Source organism: Mus musculus, chromosome 7 (assembly GCF_000001635.26).
Source record: "Mus musculus strain C57BL/6J chromosome 7, GRCm38.p6 C57BL/6J".
NCBI classification, from domain to species: Eukaryota; Metazoa; Chordata; class Mammalia; order Rodentia; family Muridae; genus Mus; species Mus musculus.
The window spans coordinates 79,416,628-79,438,874 of NC_000073.6; the positions used below are offsets into that span (position 1 = coordinate 79,416,628).

The 22,247-nt window shown below is 44.6% G+C and overlaps 1 protein-coding gene across 4 annotated transcripts in view; it reads left to right on the top strand.

The window, feature by feature from the left end:
- The window catches only part of Fanci (Fanconi anemia, complementation group I), a 57,955-nt gene that overhangs the window by 24,316 nt on the left and 11,392 nt on the right, over nt 1-22,247 (top strand). For all 4 annotated transcript variants that reach the window (XM_006540738.3, XM_011250833.3, NM_145946.2 and 1 more), the window contains 13 exons: nt 1,209-1,389; nt 3,636-3,723; nt 7,579-7,706; nt 8,267-8,337; nt 9,480-9,594; nt 10,500-10,622; nt 13,803-13,871; nt 15,487-15,588; nt 16,556-16,732; nt 16,806-16,927; nt 17,509-17,673; nt 18,570-18,749; nt 21,607-21,773. In XM_006540738.3, coding sequence (XP_006540801.1) covers nt 1,209-1,389; nt 3,636-3,723; nt 7,579-7,706; nt 8,267-8,337; nt 9,480-9,594; nt 10,500-10,622; nt 13,803-13,871; nt 15,487-15,588; nt 16,556-16,732; nt 16,806-16,927; nt 17,509-17,673; nt 18,570-18,749; nt 21,607-21,773 — 1,688 coding nt within the window. The remainder of the gene's footprint in view (nt 1-1,208; nt 1,390-3,635; nt 3,724-7,578; nt 7,707-8,266; nt 8,338-9,479; nt 9,595-10,499; nt 10,623-13,802; nt 13,872-15,486; nt 15,589-16,555; nt 16,733-16,805; nt 16,928-17,508; nt 17,674-18,569; nt 18,750-21,606; nt 21,774-22,247) is intronic.

Genomic DNA, 22,247 nt, shown 5'->3' on the forward strand with positions numbered 1-22,247 from the left:
CTTCAGTACTGAGTTATGCTCCTCCTGTGCTTTCACAGGCGGATGTAATGATGTAAAAACCTATCCAAGCTTGTCCCTTCCACCATAAAGGGTGACATCAAGTGGTAATCACCAAGGTTCTGTTACTTACAAGGGTTTTTTGTAGTCTAGCTGCTGCTGTTAAAGCCACATCCAAGCTATAAATATTTACTGAGTGCTTGTGTCTAGCTATATGGCTAAAAATGTGGCTACACATTGGTCTTAACCCTAGAAAATCTCAGTCTAGACAGAGGCCAGCCTTGTAAGCTTGCACACAGTGCTGCATAGAAGAGGGGGAAAAAAGGAACAACTCACTGAGTGTGAAATCTTGAGTGGAAATTTCAAAATGATCACTATACTGAAATACTGTACACTTCTTTTTACATATTTTTTGTTTCCATTTTTTTAAAAGATTTATTTATTTATTATATGTAAGTACACTGTAGCTGTCCAGACACTCCAAAAGAGGGCGTCAGATCTTGTTACAGATGGTTGTGAGCCACCATGTGGTTGCTGGGATTTGAACTCCGGACCTTTGGAAGAGCAGTTGGGTGCTCTTACCCACTGAGCCATCTCACCAGCCCTGTTTCCATTTTTTAAAGGTGTTTTAGGTACTTTTGTTTTTGACTGAGGATTGAACCAGGGCCTTGTACGTGCCTGATAAGTAGTCTGCCACTGAGCTACACTTCTAGCCCAGAGTGTTGGGATTCCCCTTAGTAAGGCCTGCCTGCCCTTGGAAGCCTCTTGCCTATACTTCCATGACTGCATTAGGAATTCTCTCAGTTGGGCTGGAGAGATGATTGCCAGAAGTCCTGAGTTCAGTTCCCAGCAACCACATGGTGGCTCACAGCCATGTATGATGAGATCTGCTGTCTTCTGTCCTGCAGGCATACACTCAGACAAAATGCATAATATACATAATATACATAATAAAATAAAATTTAAAAAGATAATTCTGTCAAATATCAGTGCATGCAAAGAGGGTCTGAGTTAAGTAAGAGTGTGTGGTGGGTATTTACTAAGCTCTGTCAACTATAAAGTCCTGAGTGTGTGGGGGTATTTACTAAGCTCTCTCAACTGTAAAGCCCTGAGTGTGTGGTGGGTATTTACTAAGCTCTCTCAGCTGTAAAGCCCTGGGTGTGTGGTGGGTATTTACTAAGATCTTTCAGCTATGCTTTGTTTTCTCGCAGTGTTCATAGTTGGGATCATGTAACTCAAGGTCTGATAGAATTTGGTTTCATCTTGATGGATTCCTATGGGCCAAAGAAGATTCTTGATGGAAAAGCTGTTGAAATTGGCACCAGTCTTTCTAAAATGACAAACCAGCACGCATGTAAGCTGGGAGCTAATATCTTATTGGAAACCTTTAAAGTAAGTGTATTGGCTAGCTTTATGTCAACCTGACCCAAACTAGAGTTATCAGAGAGGACAGAGCCTCGGTTGAGAAAATGTCAGGCATTAGGCAAGCCTGTAAGACACATTTTCTTATTTGTGATTGATTGGGGTGGGGGTGGCGGGGCAGCCCATTGTGGGTGGGACTGCCCCTGGGCTGATAGTCCTGGGTTCTATAAGAAAGTAGACTGAGCAAGCCATAATGTACAAACTTGTAAGCAGCGCTCCTCCATGGCCTCTGCATCAGCTCCTGCCTCCAGGTTTCTGCCCTGAGTTCCTCTCCTGACTTCCTTTGATGATGAGCTGTGATATAGGCACATAAGCAGAACAAACCCTTTCCTCCCCAAGTTGCTTTGGTCATGGTGTTTTATACAGCAATAGTAACCCTAACTAAGGTAGTAAGAGTCGCATTTGACTACCATTTCCAAATTGCACCTACATAGTATAAATAGAGCAAGTTGTTACTTGGGAGTTTGTCAGATAAGGAAGTTTGACTGTTGGCAGAGTATGTGTGACAGCTTGGGATGGTATTGAAATCTTACAGAGTCAGATTGGTGAGTACACTCTCAGCTTTTTATTTGTGTTGGGAGAGGGAAAGGTATATGCATGTAAATGTGCAAATACACTTCCCTTGTGAGCATACGTGTGCAGAGACCAGAACAGGGTGTTGAGAGTCTTCCTCGAATAGTTCTTACTTTATTGCCTTGAGACAGGATTTTTCTCTAAATCAGAACCTCAAGTTTAAATGGGACATAGCTTTCTCTCCCTCCAGCAAACAGTGCGTTAGCTTGTTGTCTCTGACAAGGGCCTGGGAGAAACAAATGTAAAAGAGGAGTTATTTTGACTCAGAATTTCAGATGTTTCAGTCTGCTTGACTGGCTCGATACCTTTGGGCCTAGATGGATCAGAATTTCATTCATGGCAACAGAAGCAGGACAGAGGAGGCCACTCACCTGACAGTGGCTGGAAAGTGGAGAGACAGACACAGAGTACACAAAAGAGTCAAAGAAGCAGAGGAGACAGACAGACAGACGAAAAGAAACCAGGTCAAGCCTGTACTAGGTGGCTTATTCCTTCTTTCTTTCTTTTTCCATCTGTCCTGTAGCCTACTGCTTATTTCTATCCATGTTCAGGGCAGTCTGTCTTTCCTCAAGTGCTGTCCCATGTGCCAGCAGTGCTAGATGTGTTCCAAACTAATCTAACAAAAGCAGGTTGAGGACCACGCCTTTAACCCCAGCACCCAGGAGGCAGAGTCAGCTCTTTGAGAGTTCAAGGCCAACCTGGTCTACATATAGAGTTCCAGGACAGCCAGAGCTATATAGAGGGACCCTGTCTTCAAACCAAACCAAACCAAAATCAAGTTGACCGTCAAGAAGAACCATCATGGTCCTGGAGAGAGGGCTCAGCATGTAAGAGCACATGCTCTTGCAGAAGACCTGGGTTCTGTTCCCAACATCCCATGGTGGCTGCAGCATTCTATAATTCCAGTTCCAGGGTGTTCAGTACCCTCTTCTAGCCTCCTTGGAAACCAGGATGCATGCACATGATGCATGTACATACACATGTAGGCAAACCAGACACATAAAAAGAATCTTTTAAAAAGAAACACGGCTAAGAACATTCTTAGGATAAGATTTTGTTTTAAATCTTTTTAAAACAAGACGTTCCATTTGATTTCAGTGGCATTAGAATATCTGTAGAGCATATATCTGCTATTAAATCACTAACAGACTGAGTCTAAATCAATTGACTATCAAAGCAATCAGATTCAAGTAAGAGTATTTTGATAAAATACGAGTGAAATTCCAAAAGTTTTTGAGCGCACCCGCTGTGGTTCTTGGAGTGAGAAGACATTGGTTAAGATCTTGTTGTTTCTAGAACTTTCCATGGGCTTTTAACATTTATGTTTTAGAAGAAAAGTTATGGATTCTGTCAGAAATGTGGCTGTAGACTGTACTGTATACCTAAAGTAGGAACAGTCCTTGATGTCTGGCCTCAGGCTTCACGAGAACTGTACTTTTGGGTTACTAGACTATATACTTCCTGTACCTAACGTCATTTGGGTGCAGATTGGTTCTGGTCTCTAGATGATCTGTGTCATATCCTGAGTTGTCTGAAACTTTGGGGTTTGTACACACCAGAATCTTCTAGTTCTGCCTGACACGCACTGATGCTCTAGCAAGCTGAGTCACCCAGGCGTGCTTTGTTGATTCTGTTCTTTTCAGATCCACGAGATGATCAGACAAGAAATTCTGGAGCAAGTCCTCAACAGAGTTGTTACGCGAACATCCTCTCCCATCAATCATTTCTTAGGTACTGAACTTGAAGAAGATAGAGTTCTTACAAATATTTCCTTTTGTATGTCAGACTGATTCAGTCTGGGGAAATCTATGGGGCTCAAGAGATGGCTCAGTGATTAAATCACTTGCCATGTTCTACTGGGGTTTGAGTTCAGGTCCTAAGAACCCACATAAATGCTAGATGGGCAGGGTGGCCTATTTGTAATTTCAGCCTCGAGAAGAGACAAGGAACAGAATCCCCAGAGCAAACTGGCTGGCATTTTGATGGGCTGCAGGTTTGAATGGGAGACCTTGCCTTGATGAATCAGGTGGAAGGGGATAGAGGAAGGCTCCCAATTTCAACCTCTAATCTCCATATGCGTGCATGCTCGCAAACACACACACACACACACACACACACACACACACACACATATACACACACACGAGAAATGAAAAGAAGGAAATAACAAAACTTAATAGTGATATTATAGAGTTTAATGTTTTGTCTTTGATTATGATGCCAGTGAGATAGATGAGCCCACTTATGATGTGGTACGTAAGGAAACATTTAACCAGTGAGTGGACCATCCATTGTGCACCAGCATGCTTGTTAACAGGCAGTGACAGACATGGCCTTGAATGCCTGGGGCTCTGGGCTTGGGCTTACCACGATGGTGCTGTCCTTCTCGTTCATGACCTCTAACTGGCTGGGTTTTATTAGGTATCTCCTACTGTATAAATCCATTGCCTTTTTCTTAACTCCCCCACCCCACCCCACCCAGCTTTGCTAAAAGCTCTGTTGTTTGACCTGTTTCGGCTTCTCTAACTTCTGAAGTCCTCGGAACTGTAATTGTTTGTTTCTTACTATGTCTATGACCAGATTTTCCCCATTTTTTTATTGGTAACTTTTCTTTAACCCTCATATTTTAGGGTTCTGTAAAGTTCAGTAATTAACATTTTATTATGCCTTATAACTTCATGATGTCTAATTGGTATAATCTCCACATTTAAAGTATGACAATTTACTGACCTTTAACGTGTGTGTATGGTGCAGCTGTCACCATAGTCAGTTTAGGCACTGGGAAAGCAAAGCTGAACAGCATAACTGGATACTGCTGTATACCTGTTAGAATAACTGGGTACTGCCGTGCCATATACCCGTTAGAATAACTGGGTACTGCCGTATACCTGTTAGATTCAAAAGAATGACCGTGGCCAGGAGTCAATCCACATGCCTTTCATCCCAGCACTAGGAGGCTGAGGCAGGAGGATCTCTGCGAGTTCAAGTAATAAGCTAACCAAAGCAACATAGACTGAGCCTGTCTCAAAAACAAAACAAAACAAAATAAAACAAAACAAAAGCCCCACATCAAATGTTGGTGACAGTATTGAACTAGAAACTGTTGGAAAAAGGCAGAGGGTATATTTTTAAAAAAAGTAAAATCAGAAATGTAAAAAAAGTTAGACTTCATCCAATTATAAAATTTCCTTTCTGTGTGACATTACTACAGAATTTGAAGTCAGTCCAAGGCTGGGTGAAAGTGTACCGAGCACACAGCTGGGTCCTGGCCGCGGCTCTGCATCGCATCTGTCAGCCGGCTCCTCTGGCTCCTGACTCTTCATTTTACAGCTTCCTCTCTTCCTGAGCACACTGAGTTCCCACCCAGACTTTTGTTCTTTGTGGTCTTTGTGGTCTGTCTCACTGTCGGGATTCCGATTTTGTTTTCTTTCCTGAGCTTGTCTTGCAAGCAGACTCTTCTTCCTTGGGGTAGAAACTCAGGTTATTGATGTCACACCAGTCTCTCTTTTTCCTGTTGAAGAGTACTAAGCTCTAAGTTTTCCTTTAAATGTCCTATCAGCTCTCCTACATTTCTAAGGCTTCTGTATAGTCCAAAGTGCCTTAAATCTCCCCGTGGTTTGTTCTTTAGGCAGAATAGTAAAGGCAGTGTAGGAAAGGTAGGTTGAGACTTAAGCACCAGGCCCATGAAATATCTGTGGCAAGGCTGGCTTCAAACTTGCAATCCTCCTGTCTCAGCCAAGTCATTTAGTGTTCAGTATCTGAGGACGTTCGTTTTCTTTTTCTTCATTTTATTTTACGTGTGAGGGTTTTGTCTGCTTATATATATGCACACCACATGCATGCTTGATGCTCTCCAAAGACAGAAGAGGGCATCTAATCTCCTGTAACTGGAATTACAGATGGTTGTGAATCACCATGAGGGTGCTGGGAATCAAACCCACATCCTGGAAGAACAGCCAGTGCTCTTAGCCACTGAACCATCTCTCAAGCCCCATCTCAGTCATCTCTGCCCCCAACCCCTTCAAGTCAGGGTTTCTCTGTGTAGCTCTGGCTGTTCTGGAACACTCTACACCAGGCTGGCCAGAGACTCAAGAGGTCCTCCTGCCTCTGCCTCTCAGTAGCTGGGATTAAAGGCTTGGGCCACCACTGCCTCAATCAAAGTCATCTTTTAATTCTTTTTTGTTTGTTTGTTTTTGTTTTTCGAGACAGGGTTTCTCTGTGTAGCCCTGGCTGTCCTGGAACTCACTTTGTAGACAAGGCTGGCCTCGAACTCAGAAATCCACCTGCCTCTGCCTCCCGAGTGCTGTGATTAAAGGCGTGTGCCACCAACGCCTGGCTTTTTTTTTTTTTAAGGTATTATCTTGTTACTGGTTTCTAACTTGACTGGAGAACACACTTCGTATGAGGTTAATTCTCACAAAGTTTTTGAGTCACAACTTCCTCTGTGGTTTCTGAGTTGACTTTGTCACCTTCTTTCTCCCTGTAGCACTCCCCTGCTCTGGCTTCGCACACTGTCGCCAGATTAGTAGTCACTCTGCCTCTGAAATCCGTGTGTCCTTCTCTAAATTCTCACCTCTCACTAGACGTGGTAATGATACACATCTGCAGTCTGGAGGCCGAGGCAGGAGGATTGCAAGTTTGAAGCCAGTCTGGCCTCAGATATTTCATGGGCCTGGCGCTTAGTCCTAACCGCCTTCCCACTTCCTCTCCTGTTCTCCATCCTCCCGCATCACTGACCTCCCTCGAGCTCTGACTCTGTGCAGAGTCTGCCATCCTGGGATTCTATCCACTTAAATAATCCCAGTCCCTCAGAACCCCAGAGTTCTTCCTCTTTCTCTAGTAAGGTTCTTGCAGTGATCTCTTGTGCATGTCCTGTTGAAGTCCTGTTCTTACTCTTTGTTAGGTAATGCATGCTTGGGATTGTTAGAGACTTGATATTCTGTTATTTTTCTCTTCTGAGATATTTTTGCTTGTGTTCTGACTAAATTACTAAAACTCTCGACAAAAGAATATGCCTTATATATTCCTGGTGGGACCTGTGTCTGCCAAAGTCAAATCTATAAATATTTATCATCTTGCTTTTGCTTAGAAGAATGAAGTGGCCTGGCACTTGTGCAATCAGTGTAATGAGCTGTTCTCTTCCTCTTAGACATTTTAATTTTGTTATTTTGTATGATCACAAAAAAATGATTAAATATCCTGTTAACACTGGGGAAAATTATGTACGGCCAGTAGAAAGTTACATTTAAAAACAAAACAAAACAAAACAAAACAAAACAAAAAAACCAAAGAAACATGGGGCTGGAGAGATGGCTCAGAGCTTAAGAGTACTAGCTGCTCTTCCAGAGGTCCTGAGTTCAATTCCCAGCCACCACATGGTGGCTCACAACCATCTGTAATGGAATCCGATGCCCTCTTCTGGCCTGTAGGCATACATGCAGGCAGAATGCTGTATACATAATAAATAAATCTTTTATAAAAATAAATAAGCACACTTGCCATTTCTTCCCTCATATAGACTTTAGCTACTTCCTTATCTTGATTTTATAGTTATGTGAGGCAACTAATTATATATTCTGTTCTCAGACTTGTTTTCAGATATCATCATGTATGCACCTTTAATTCTTCAGAACTGTTCAAAAGTCACGGAAACTTTTGACTATTTGACCTTTCTGCCCCTCCAGACCGTGCAAGGGCTGCTCAAGGCGGTGCAGGTAAATGAGCCGACATGCCAGGTAGCTCCCGAAGCCGGAGTTGTAACTACCTAGTCGGGAAAGTCTGGTACAGTTTTATAAAACTGGATGGCAGAGCTCCTGTTTTTCTTGCGTCTCACAGTTTCGTATTGAAAGGCAGAGCGCATGGAGGCAGACTTGTCCCAAGTCCCCCTCTTTATAGCTCTGCTTGCCTTTGCTCATTCTCAGCTTAGCTGAGTACTTGAAAGTGTCTTAGGAGATTAGCGCGCACAAGAAGGTTCATGAGAAATAGGAGCTCACGCTATAGCCCAGGCTAGCCCGGGACAACCCATTATTTAGTCAGAGCTGTCCTCAGATTGGTGCAGTTCTCCTGCCCTGGTCTTTTGAGCAGCTGGGGTTACAGGCCTGCCTCACCATGTCTGACAGTAACAACTTTCAACTGTCAAAGTGCACTGTTGTCTTTGTGGTTAAGTGTAATCAGCCTCGACCACGTATAGAAAACACCCAAAAGCACACAAAATACTAATGGCATTCATAGAGCTGAGCATTGCTAATGAGAGGTGACCTGCTCCATTCTTCAGCCGCTTCTCAAGATCAGCATGTCGATGAGAGACTCCTTGATCCTCGTCTTGCGGAAAGCTATGTTTGCCAGGTATGTTGCCGATTCCCTGAGACTGCAGGGAGCTAAACCTTCTGCTGCTTGGCTGCTACCTCACGCTCGGCGCCCCACCCTTCACATGCGGATCCCTAATTCAGCACAGCGCTCTCAGCCGTGAGACCTTACGCTGAAGGTCCTCGGGCAACCTCAGGAGGTGCAGACATTACGGTTCTCATTTAGCCTTAGCCACGGTCAGTGAGTAAAGGCAGCATGTGGCAGTAGGAGTGGTCTACCATCCATGTTTGGTGATGTCTGGTACCCTCCTACTCCTCCTCCACAGGAGGACATGAGCTGACCACCGTGCCAAGCAAGGAGGCAAGAATATACTCAGGGGTCTCACTTTGGAAGGCAGCAGAATTGTGGCTCAGTCACTAGTGGACCAGAGTATTACTGAGGGGCCTTAGAGCTCACCCGGGGCCTCCCGATCCTTCTTTATTGTGTAGTATGTTATACAAGCTGGAGATGATTAATGCTGTCACCTAAGACGGTAGTACAGTGCTGGGAGGAAGGCATTTGATACTTAGAGGATAGGCTGCCCAGATACCAAGCTAGCCGTGTTGTAAGGCACCTCCACACGTTTAGAGGAATGACTAGCGAGTAGCTGCTGTCTCTGTTCTAGAACTCCTCACCCAAAAGCCTGCCTGCTACCCAGGATTGTATGTTTTAACGTCTGCAGCATGCGTTGCTCACTGAGGTGTGGGCCGCAGCTGCTACCTTTTGGATGGAAGGTTTACGTGGCGTCGAATACTGTGATCCTGTATAATAAACAAAGGAATCTTGTGGAAGGGTGCACTCATTCAGACACAACAAAACTCAGCAATTTACATTGCTGCCCACTACGTAGATTCAAGTTCCAGCCCAGTTCGTAGCTCAGGATTCTTCTGATTGCCATGGAGTCCTGCAAGCAGAGACAAAAGTGCAGCTAGACCTGAGGTTAAGAAGATAATGCAGCCAGCCAGCTGCATCCCCACGCTGTCGGTTGCTCCGGACCCTGGCACCTCATTTGGAGCTTGTAAATTCAGTTAGGCTTGGCCTGTGCTTGACTGCCTTCTGTGCGAGCTTAGCTGGTTTCGTTTTGTGTTGTTTGGCATTGCATGTTCCTGTGGTGCTAACTTCTCTGTGTATTCCCGAGCTAGCCAGCTGGATGCCCGGAAATCTGCAGTTGCTGGGTTTTTGCTGCTCCTAAAGAACTTTAAAGTCCTAGGCAGCCTGCCGTCCTCACAGTGCACACAGTCTATTGGTGTCACGCAGGTAAGAGGGCCTCACAGTGACTGTCACTGCACGTCACCTCACGACCAGTAATGGGGATGTCATCTTTTTTGTTCCTTCTCCCATAGCTCAGGCCGGCCTGAGCTTGCAGGAATCCTCATGCCTCCGGCTCCTGAGTGCTGGAGTTGCAAGGGTGACAGCTGTCCTCTTCCCAGGCATACCAGTAGTGACTTTGCTCTGTGTCAGAGTGCTGTCTAATGTGGTAGACAGCAGCCTTCACATAGCTGCTGAACTAGACACTTGACTGACATGTGACTAGTCCAAATTGCATTTGCTATAGACATAAAATTCATGTTTATTTTCAAGATTTAGAGCGAAATACAAACATTTTCAATCACTTTATATTGAATTACATACATGTTGATGTGTTAGGTATGTTGGATTAAATAAAATATTAACTTACCCGCTTTATTGTGCTTTTTAGCTATTTATATTTATGTATTACAAAATTACACATGTAACATATACATATAACTATGCGTTAGCTATGTGTATATTATGTATAGCTACATAAATTTACTTTTTAAAGATTTTATTTATATGTGAGTGTTTGTAGGTGTAAAGAACTCAGCTGTCTTTTTAATGCAAGTCTTAGGTTTTTAATACAGTCGTGAGTATTGTGACTACCGGATTGTCTGGGGAAGGGGGAGTAAGTTGCCTTCCTGAGTAGCTGGCTGTTCAAGTAAACCTTAAGGAACAGCCGAGAATCAGGCTTGTCGGAATGGTTTAATCCTAGTCTGTTTCAAACCAGACCGCCTGACAGGGAATGTGTGGTGATGGTGGTCACATCAGCATCCAGGTCTAGTGGGTTTCCCTACGACAAGCACAACCTCCTTAGCGGAAACCGCCTGAGAAGGCTGGACGCAAGCTGCCACCCTCCCTTCCAGGTGCGCGTGGACGTTCACAGCCGATACAGCGCTGTCGCCAACGAGACCTTCTGCCTTGAGATCATAGACAGCTTGAAACGAAGCTTAGGGCAGCAGGCAGACATCCGGCTCATGCTTTACGACGTAAGTAAGGGAAGCGCAAGAGGCTGTCAGCCCTCCTTAAGGAGAGTAACTCTCCTTATGACAACACTGTTCTGGGTCTGGGTCTGGACGTACAGAAGATATGTCCTTCTGCACTTGGTCAGGGCGTAGTAAGACCGAGTCCAGAAGTTAAGTCGTGAAATCGTAAATAGTTGATGGATCGTAACCATTTTAATTTGAAATATTTAGATTTACTGCTAATTTACCGGTCTGAATTTAATACCACACTTGTCATTTGTGAGTTCTGTCCCTCATACACAACATACCCTTACTTTATGGCCTCCTTTCAAATTTTTGTGTATCTAAACGTGCATAAACAAAGAGCTGGTAGGGTGGCCATGCTGCCGTCCGTGGCAGCACTGGTGAGGCAGAGCACTTAGTGCCTTTTCTATTGTGTGCTAACACCACGACTGAGGTGGCTTCCAGCAAGAAGTGTTTAATTGGGGCTCACAGCTCTAGAGAGACAGATTAGGTAAACATCCCTCTCTGTCAGTCATGGCGGGAGCATGGCAGCAGTCAGGCTGGCGCTGGAGTAACAGCTGACCCTCACGGCATGAGACATAGACAGGGGGCAGAGAGCACTTTGAGAATAATCGAGAATGGTGGAGGCTGTTGAAACCTTAAAGCTCACCTCTGGACACACATTCTGATCTCTCCTATCATTTCTGCCAGCTGGGGACCAAGTATTCCGACATGAGCCCGTGGGGGTCACTCTTATTCCAACCACCATGCAGGCAGGTGGATCTGTATGTCCTGCCAGAGCTACGTCAAAAAGAAAAGAAGGAAAGGAAGAGATGTTTAAGATACTGAGTAAAGACACTGCTGTGAAGGCTCAGGGGTTCAGCTTTCCCTTCACAGTGAGTGGCTTTATCTCATAGCTGTCAGAGTTGCCGACCTTAAATCTCTAGTACACTTAGCTTAGTAAGAACACCCCTTCCTTCCTCCTTCCTTCCCTCCTTTCTCCTTTTGTACTTGGTTGACTGTTGGACTCAGTCACGTAATGACAGAATAGTTAGCAAACAGCAGAAAGCAACTGCATAGCCAGTACAAACAGCACCCAATGACTGGGAGAAACACTGCTGTCTCTAGAATGTGAGGTATTCAGGATGAAAGACATCTCCTGGAAGGAATGGAGAGCATCTGTCCCCTCAGCAGGGAGGATAGGTCAAAGTTCGATCAGAGAGCAGCCTTTTGTTTCTTTCTTTCTGCCTCCCCCTACAGGAACAACCTGTAGCCCACGCTGCCCCAAGCTCAGTGCAGCTGATGAGCTTAGATGACCCTGGATCCTTCTGTGCTAGCCTCTACCTCAGGCAGGAGGGTTACCAGGGACCATTGCCGCACCGGCACTCATTTGACATCCTAGACCATTGTTTCTTGAGCAATAGAAGTTGGTAGGTGCTGGAGTTTTCAGGTTTGTTAAAATGGCTTTAAGTTAGGAAGGCAACTGGGAGAGGAGAGTGGGAGTAGGATTCTGGGGCTGGCTAGCTGGTACAGGTGCTTGCCCCGAGCGATGCTGTCTCAGACACTATGGTAGAGAGAGATCCAGGAAGGCACCCATTACTTTTGGCCTACATGTGTATACAGATACACACAGACACACATACACACACACTCGTTTGTTTTGTGGTATTGCCAATTCTACTGTTAATATATACAGATTTATGTAAAATTTATATACATTGTCATCTAACTTTCTGTTATAATCATTTTTTCCTTTATTAAATTTCTCTGGCAATATGATTTTTAAGGCCAAATGAAATATTTCGGATACATTGTGAAGCAACTGAATTATCTTCTTGTCATGCCTTTGTAAACACTATCTCTGTCTGTCTGTCTGTCTCTCTTATTGTGTCTGTTGCTCTTGACATTAGTCATAATCTTGGTCTTAGGTATCAGATGAAGCCAACAGCTTCTGCCCAGTGAGCCACTTTTCTAGACCTAAATTTTTAAATTTTATTTTCATTATTTTTAATTGTGTGTGTGTGTCTGTCTGTCTGTCTGTCTCTCTGTCGATTTGTGTGTATGTGAGGACAAATGCCTGTGAAGGCCAGAGGTGATTTATCCCCTTGGAGGTGGAGTTACAGGCAGTTGTAAGCCTCCGCGTCCATACTGGGAACGGAACTTAGGTCCTCCACAAGAGAAGCAAGTGCTCTTTCTTAATCACTGAGCTGTTAATAGGAGGGAGCGAGACATAACAACCACATCTCTGAACCCAGCACTGGGGAGACCGAGGTGGATGGGTCACAAAAATTCAAGGCAGCCTGGGCTACATTGGCTTTGGCACAAATGCACACATGTGCTCCTTGCTCAATATTCCTTTTTGTTAAAGTCTTTTAGAAACTCTCAGCAAACTAGCTTCAGGAAGAAACTTCCTCACACTTAGAAAAGGCACCGATGAAGCTTAAAATGGCGACGGGAAGACTCCCATGTGGTGAGGAGCAAAGGTGTTCGTTCTCTGTGCTTTATTCATCCTCATAGTTGAGATGCTCTCCCACACAGTAGGGCAGGAAAAAGTTAAAGGCACACAGATTTTCAAAGGGAAAACTAAAGCTGTGTCCATTTGCATAGTATTAATCTATTCAAAGTGTTTAGTAAGAGAAATATCAACATGAGCTGTGATGAGATAGATCAACAATGTGAAGGTTTACTATAATTACTCATCCTAGCATTCAATAGCCAGAAATTGAAATAAAGTATTTAAAGCAAATTGAAAGGAAACACTTAAACCTCCAAATATTATGAGAGATGCTAAAGAATAAATACAAGATATGACATGCTTGCAGGTTGCTTAGTTCTGGTGGTATTTAAGCCTCAAATCTGCAGCTGGGGCACAACCCTAACAGAAACTCAGAATGCTGTTTTTAATGTGCGTGCAGAAAGTAAGAAAATGTCAGGGGCTGGAGAGTTGGCTCTTGGCTCAGCAATTAAAGAGCGCTTCACTCTTCCAGAGGACCTGAGCCTCCCAGCCCTGTGTCAGGTGGCTTGGGACTACCTTTTATTTCAGCTCCAAGGAGTCCAGTGCCTCTTCAGCCTCCAGATACAGGGCACAGACTCCAGCCTTTATGCTCAGTCCCTCTCCCCACCCCCACCCCCACACAAAAGAAATTTATAAGAACTGAGTCCATGTAAGAAAGAACAAGCTTGTCTCTGTGTTGCTCCTAGGGTTTCTACGATGTCCTTCGACGGAACTCTCAGCTGGCTAGTTCAATCATGCAGACTCTCTTCTCACAGGTAAAATACATTTTTATGGATCATGTAGGGAAATCAGATGCTGTGCTCTTTGGGTTGTTTTGTATGAGTGTTCATCCCAGCTGCCACACTGCCACCCTCTAACTCTTCCCTGAGTTCTCAGTCTGCTCCTTAAGTCCGAAGGATACTTTATGGAACCATTTCAAGTTTATTTTATATATTTATGGTCCTTGAGACATGGTCTCATATAGCCCAGGCTGTGACTCAAATGCATTTTATAATAAAAGCTGTATGGAGTTGCTGATTTTTCACTCTGCCTTCCAAGCTCTGGGGTTTCAAGTACACACCACCACTTCAGGTTTGGAGTTTCCAGTTTCAAAGAAAAAATTTTGTTTGATTGGTTCTTTTGAGGTAGGCTCTCTATATATCCCTGGGTACCCTGGGACCCGGTGTATAGACCAGGCTGGCCTTGAACTCAGAGATATCCTTGTGTCTCTGCCTCCCAAGTGCTGGGATTAAAGGTATGTGCCTCCAGACCCAACTCAAAAAATGTTTTAAATTAATGAAATACTTCAAAGGATCATCAAGATGAGATGAATTCAGATAAAAATAAATATCAATATTTATTCATTAAGCATTATCAGAATCTTTTTTTTTTAAACCAGCTCTATAACATATATTCTCCACTGGGAGGGCTAAGCTAGGCCCCCAGTGCATCATTTTCCTGTAGATAGATGTGAACTGATGCAGCCCCATCCTCCATTGCTCCATGGTGATGCTTTTGGAAACAAAAAACAAAAAACATCCGTTTGAAATTAAGGTCTTAGATAGGGGAAATCCTTGGAAGGCCTTTGCTACCTGAAACACTTGTCACTGGGTCTTGGCATGACCCTCTGTAAAATGATATCTTTCAAGCATCTTCACACTTCTAACAAGAATTAAAAGCCATGTTTGAAGGCATAGGACAGTGCTTTCCAAATTCTTCAGACTCCAGAAGTAAAGAGGACAGAGGAAAATAATAGCCAGCATTTTTTTCAGGCTCTGTTGTGTGCCGAGCAATGTTTGAAGTTCCTTACCTGTGTGGTGATAGTGAATTCTCATGTAGCTTTAATTTCCCAGTAGACTGATTTTTCAAGTGAGGAGGACCCAAGACTTGGAGAGCTGTCAACATCAGTAGTAAGTGAAAGTACTGGTTTAGACTCAGGCAGTCTGACTCATAAGTCTAGGCTCTTTTTAAGAATCTTTTACTCGTTGACAGCTTCATGCGTGTATATAATACATCTTGATCATGACCTCAGGTACCTCCAGTTTCCCAGCACCCCCTCCGCCAACGCATTCCCTGCCCACCTTCATGTCTTCTCCTTTTTACTTACTGTAACCCGCTGAGTCCAATCCTTCCTGCAGCCTGTCCTCATCGGACTTCCCTGAGAATGCTGACCGCCTCTGCAGACGTAGGGGCGGATATGAGGGGAGTAAAAAAGTTAGAAAGTTACCTTGATCAGTGCTGTGAGTGGATGCAAGCAGGCCAAAGGATTCACATTTGTTACATCATTCTTCTGCAGTTGGGAAAAGCGCCTTAGGAAGGCTAAGGTGCCATCAGCTTCAGCAGTTAAAAACTCAAGGATTCATGAGTCGCGGTTTTTCTGTCTATACACAGTTAAAACAGTTCTATGAGCCAGAGCCTGATCTGCTACCTCCTCTGAAACTAGGAGCTTGTGTTCTGACCCAAGGAAGTCAGATCTTTCTACAAGAGCCGCTGGTAAGACGTGGCGCCTGCCTGCAGCCACTGTCCCCTCGTCGGTGGTAAGGTTGATCTACAGCTGGTTCCGTTCTCCCTGAAGCTTTCCCAGTTCTTTCTAGGAGTTTTTACTTTTCCATGTCGGTTATTGGTGACCCATCATGAGATTGATTTATTGTATTTTATGTGTATGAGTATTTGCCTGCAAGGACATATGTGTGTTATATAGGCGCCTGGTGCCTAGCGGCATTAGATTCCTTGGAACTGGAGTTGTGAACCACAGCATGATTGCTGAAACTGGAACCCAGATCCTCTAGGAGCAGCAAGTGCCACTGCTGAGCCGTCTCTCCAGCCCCTACTTAGGATCTCTTGGTCAAGTAGTACTTCACTAATCCTGACAGCCGCCTCTTCCTAAGAGTCATGCCTGTCACTTATAGACCCTTGGTTATACACTGTTGGAAGTAGAGATGCACAGTGGAGCGAACAGATCTGCTTCCCCAGTCTGCGGGGAGGAACTGGGATGACCCTCTCTGTCCTTGCCTACGGGATGCAAAATGTGAGCCACCCACAAGTGACTTAGAACACAGGTCGAGGGACAGAAGAGCTGAGTCTTCATTATGTAGCTTCAGTGCCATGAGATGTTCCAAGCGTCCTTCTAAGATGCTGTGTTGGTGTCCCACAGGTTCCCTCAGCATAAACCCCAATCCTTGGAGTAGCTTTCAGGGCTTGGGAACTATAGGCTGTTTAACTTCATTCCGGGGCTCAGACAGTGTTGCTATCACAGCAGGAAGGCACACTTGGAGTTTCATTCTGAAGTGTGAGCTCCTTATGGGGCCAGTGCTCGGCAAGGGGGAAGGGTGCAGGAAATGCCTTAGTTCACTCACGCCTCTCCAGCTTTGTTAGTTCAGATGGCCCTGCTGTGTGGCCCAGCAAATAACTCAGCTTCATAACAGCTTCGTAGGCTGCCATGGCTTATTTTGTTCTACAGGATCATCTGCTGTCTTGCATTCAGCATTGCTTGGCCTGGTATAAGAGCAGAGTCGTCCCCCTGCAACAAGGAGATGAAGGAGAGGAGGAGGAGGAGGAGTTGTACTCCGAGCTGGATGATATGTTGGAGTCCATTACTGTCAGAATGATCAAGAGTGAGCTGGAAGACTTTGAGCTGGTAATTGCTAAGTCCTCGGGCCTATGGACCGATGGAAGCTTTGGTACCATGGTGATTTGTATTTGTCCCTTAGGATAAATCAGCAGATTTCTCTCAGAACACTAATGTCGGCATCAAGAATAATATCTGTGCGTGTCTCATCATGGGAGTGTGTGAAGTTCTAATGGAATATAATTTCTCCATAAGTAACTTCAGGTAAGGATTACTGTGACCCTTCATAGAGTTTGCTCTAGCATTACGTTAGACACGGAAGGACCAAAGATGATAATAGTATGTCCTTTTCTCTTTCTTTTGGCTTTTTAAGGCAGGGTCTCATTAGATAAGGGTGACCTAGAACTCTCCATGTAGACCAGAGATCTTCCTGTCTCTGCCTCCCAAGTGCTGGGATTGAAGGCACATGCTACCATGCCCAGCTAATGGTATTTCTCAACAAATCCAAACTATGTACTTCCCTCCAGACCTGTGAACTTTGTGTCCCTGCAAGCTTTCATTTATTCACAGTTCACAGATCCTGCGTTCACCTGTTTGACTTCCACTGCAAACATTTCATTAGTGGTAGTACGGGGCTTCCATCGTCCTTGACTGGGAAGAAGGGGACAGAAGAAAAGACTCTTAGAGACTGCCGTGGCTTGGGAGTACCGTGCTAAGGAGGGTCTGCCGTTACCAGGCAGTGCTGTGTGTAGCGTAGGACACCTGAGGATACACTGCAGTCTTCTCACTGTCTGAAACCAAAGCACCCAGTCTGACACTTGTCTCTGTCTCTTCCTGTTACGCAGCAAGAGTAAGTTTGAGGAGATCCTGAGCCTCTTCACATGTTACAAGAAGTTCTCTGACATCCTCAGTGAGAAAGCTGGCAAAGGCAAGGCTAAGATGACCAGTAAAGTCAGCGACAGTCTCCTGTCCTTGAAGTTTGTGTCTGATCTCCTCACTGCTCTCTTCAGGTAAGACCCTGCTTGTGTTGAGCCTGCACTTTAGTAAGGAGAGTGTGCACCCCATATTCTATGTTCCCCAGTTCACATCCACAGTTCTTACTTTATCAATGTACAATAGGAAATAAGTTAGGAGCTTTTAATTTCCTAAACATCAAAGTTGCATAAGCCAAGATGGGCATTCTACAGAGGGAGGGTGTCCCTCAAAATTGATGTTCTTTAAGACAGGGTTTTCTCTGTGTAGCCCTGGCTATCCTAGATCTTGCCTTGTAGCCCAGGCTGGCCTCATACTCACAGAAATTCTCCTGCCTCTGTCTCCCGAGTGCTGGGTTTAATGGCATGTACCACCACATCCAACTGAACCTCAAAATTATTAAAGCAAATGAGAAGCCTTGGAGCAGTGAACAAGAAGGATGAATTTAGGGGTGTTGTGAGAACATCTAAGTAGTTCATACACAAAGGCTCAATGGAGAAGAAAGGAGAAAACTGAACTAAATAACAAAGGAACAGTCAACTTCCTAAAAGACCAAGATGAGCTTTGATTTCACTGAAGTGTGAGGGACTGATGGGGGGAGGCAGGAACTGAGATAACAGCAAGCAGACTGAGTTAGAGCAGCCCTGGCGATGACTCGGGCTTAAGCTGCATAGAATCTTCCATTCAGAACTTGCTGAGTGCTGCTGTTCTGAAGTCTCTACAAACCCTAATCCAGACGCTAGCAGCCCTAGGGAGATGATCTTCCCTCCCTGTGTGTGGGGTGCAACCCAAGCCCGAGTATGTTAGGCAGGCACTCGCCACTCGGCTGTATCCCCAGCCCCCGGAGCTTACAGTCCTGTTTCGGCCTCCCAGCCACTGGGTTACCTACCACCCCAGCAGGCTCAGCTCCTTCCTTCCTTTACTCTCTGTCTAGAGACAGCATCCAGAGTCATGAAGAGAGTCTGTCTGTCCTGCGGTCCAGCGGCGAGTTTATGCACTATGCAGTGAACGTCACTTTGCAGAAGATTCAGCAGCTAATACGAACAGGGCATGTGAGTGGCCCTGATGGTCAGAACCCAGACAAGATCTTTCAGAACCTCTGTGACATAACTCGGTAAGCCATTTTTACCCTTAAATGGTTTGCTAGCTTGTGTGCTGTGAATTCTCTGAGAAGCTCGGGACAGAACCGTTGGGCACGTATTGGGAGAGAAGTTAGTTTCTCATAGTGAGTCTTCTTATTTTGTGTGAATTCTTCGTCCCATATAAAATCTTACTGTGCTCCCAGGAGGGAAGAGAATATTATTATGTAGTGATTGAATTGTGCATAAAGTAAGCATAATAAGCCTAAGTGTACATGCACCTGACAACAGATTTAAAATACTTAACAGCAAATAAATACAATAAATAAATGGCCTAAGGCGGTGACTCAGCAGTTAAGAGTGTAGACTGTTCTTATAGAGGACCCTTGTTCAGTTCCCTCTCACTCTGGATCTAGAGGAAGCCAGTGTCCTTCTCTAGACTCAGCAGGCGTCTGCACTCGTATTCATGTATACACACATAGACATACACATAATTTAAAATGAAGTAACATCTTTCTTAAAAAGCAATACAACTGAAAGAAATAGACAAAAGGAAGTAATGAGGTAAAGACCTGAGCAGTGTTATCATCCCTCGTGACTGAGTGGCCATCTGTTGACCACTCGGCGCCAGCCTCTAAGTACATTCTTTTTGTGTGCACATATACTTTGATCAGAGAATACCACGGGGGCTGGAGGATAGCTCAGGAGTTAAGAACAGAACACTGCTATTGTATGACACAATTTTTGAGGAGATGTGAACAAAAGTCTACTTATCCCAGACAGAACCTGATGCCAGACCAAAGTAGAAGACCACCAAAATTCATTTTAGTAAACCAGTGATTTTTATTGGAGTTACTTACAGGAATATGGGTTTGGGGTTATTTGCAGGAACAGAAATGACTCAAAGACAAGTGTATTACCAAAGCCCACCCCAGCTTGGGTGACAGTCCACAAATGCTGGAAACCTGGATTGTATTGCACAGCCTGTACACAGTTCAGCCAGTTAAACAGTGGCCTTTCCAGGTAGCTCAGCTGGTCTGTTTCTTCCAGGCAGTTTGGCTGATCTAAGTCTCTTATGCAGTTTAACTGGTCTGGGAGTGTCTCTCAGTAGTCTTTACTGCGTATTTATTCTTGAAGAGGGAGGGGCCTAGTAAATCTAGTTAGTTTCAGGGACTTCCTTTGGGTATTTTGGATTGTTTACTTCCTGAGCTTTAGGAGATTGCCTGATGAATGAAGTATTTTACCTTCCCTTAGAAGATCCTGCCATTTCACCGCCATCCTCAACATCAGTTGTCTCACCTCCTCTTTAACATCCTGTGTTTTGAACAGCTTCCCTTCAAAAATGGCAGGTTCTAATCTCAGAGAAAACTGCAGCATGAGGACCATCTAAATTTGGTTCTCTTCCGCTCTCAAGTTATTTTTTAAAGGATAAAAATTTTAACAATGGGCTGGTGAGATGGCTCAGTGGGTAAGAGCACCCGACTGCTCTTCCAAAGGTCCGGAGTTCAAATCCCAGCAACCACATGGTGGCTCACAACCATCTGTAACAAGATCTGATGCCCTCTTCTGGTGTGTCTGAAGACAGCTACAGTGTACTTACATATAATAAATAAATAAATCTTTAAAAAAATTTAAACAATAATAATAACAAAAGAAACCAGTATCAGCATAAGACACCCAAGACCGAGTTCTCAGCACAAAGGGGATTTATTTGTCCCAGAGGACAGGGACTAAGAGATAAAGACAGGAGCTAGAGGATGAGGAAGAAGGGGAAGGGAACAGGGAGAAGGAGGAGGAGGCTTATTTGTCCCAGGGGACGGACACAGGACTGCCCCTGGATAGAGAGGAGACAGACATGGCCCATAAGAAAATGAAAAATTATATATGTAAAAGGGGAAACCCTGTGTTAGGATAAGGTGTTTAATTTTGATTGGGCATGTTAATTGGGTAAGCCATAGGGGGCTTTTGATTGCTGGACTTTAATACTTGATAGCTGGCCTCAGGAGAAAAAAGCAGCCAAATAAGGGAATAGACCTTGGTGACTAGGTTTAGGAATGTAATCTAACAGTTTTTAGCAAGGCAGAGGGAATGGGGGAGAAGGGCAAAGCCTGGCAGACCCATGTTTGACATGCTGAAGCTGGCCAGGATCCTTCAATAACAATAATAATCATTAATAACTTATACAATTAAAAAGTTTAGGTGCTGACAAGTTGGCACAGTGGGTAAAGTCACTTGTCACCAAACCTGATGACCTAAGTTTGATCCTTGGAACCAAAGTACTTGTGTGACCTCTGATCTCTGCACCCAAGTCATGTGCATATATATACATACATACATACATACACACACACACACACACACACACACATACATACAAGCACACACACAAGTAAATGTTTTAAGTTTAGGATTGCATGTAGTGCCTCATACCTGTAATCCTAGCACTCAGAAGGCTGAAATACGATTGTCAGGAATCTGAGGTCAACCTGGGCCTGGGATTTCAAGCCAGCCTAAACTATTGTGTGAGGTCATAGCTAAGAAAAGAATGGCCTAGAGAGATGGCTCACTGACTGCTCTTGCATTGCACACACATGGTCCACAGACATGCAAGCTAGCAAAGCATTCATCCACATAAAACATAAAAAAGGAAAAAAAGTTTTAAAGAGACAGGCCTGGGTAATAAGACCCCTATTAATGTAAAACAAAGGGACACCATGCGCTGATGTTTGCAGCAAGAGATAAGTCTGACAGACGTGCTGGACCATGGAGCTTCAGTCTTGTACGTGCAGTTACATACGATGAGTTGTAAAGCACCCACGTGGGAACAGAAATGAGGCGAATAATGGAGAGCTACACTATGGCGGATGACCAGACCACTTTCCCACACTGTAGGGTCCTGCTGTGGAGATACACATCAATTCCTACATCCGTGGAGGAGTCGGGGAAGAAGGAGAAGGGAAAGAGCATCTCGCTGTTGTGCTTGGAGGGCTTGCAGAAGACGTTCAGTGTGGTGCTGCAGTTCTACCAGCCCAAGGTCCAGCAGTTTCTCCAGGCTCTGGGTAGGCATCGCAGTCATAAATGGCTGGCTCCGGGCTTCTGTAGCCAGACCCCTTGAATCTGTTTGTTCACTTAGCAGAGGAGCCCTCCTGCTTCTGAGGAGTGGCCTCGAGTGGGTTCCAGACTGGCGCTCACTGCATTGCATTTAAGCACAGATAGTGACTGGAGGAGGAACACAGCATTAAGAACCTGACACTTAAAGCCAGTCATGGTGGCACACACCTTCAGTCCAGCACTTGGGAGTCAGTCAGACAGAAAAAGAAAGTGTAATATAGAAACACATTTTTTGTTTTTTTGTTTTGTTTTTTTTTTTTGTTTTTGCTTTTTCGAGACAGGGTTTCTCTGTATAGCCCTGGCTGTCCTGGAACTCACTTTGTAGACCAGGCTGGCCTTGAACTCAGAAATCTGCCTGCCTCTGCTTCCCAAGTGCTGGGATTAAAGGTGTGCGCTACCATGCCCAGCTATAAAAACACATT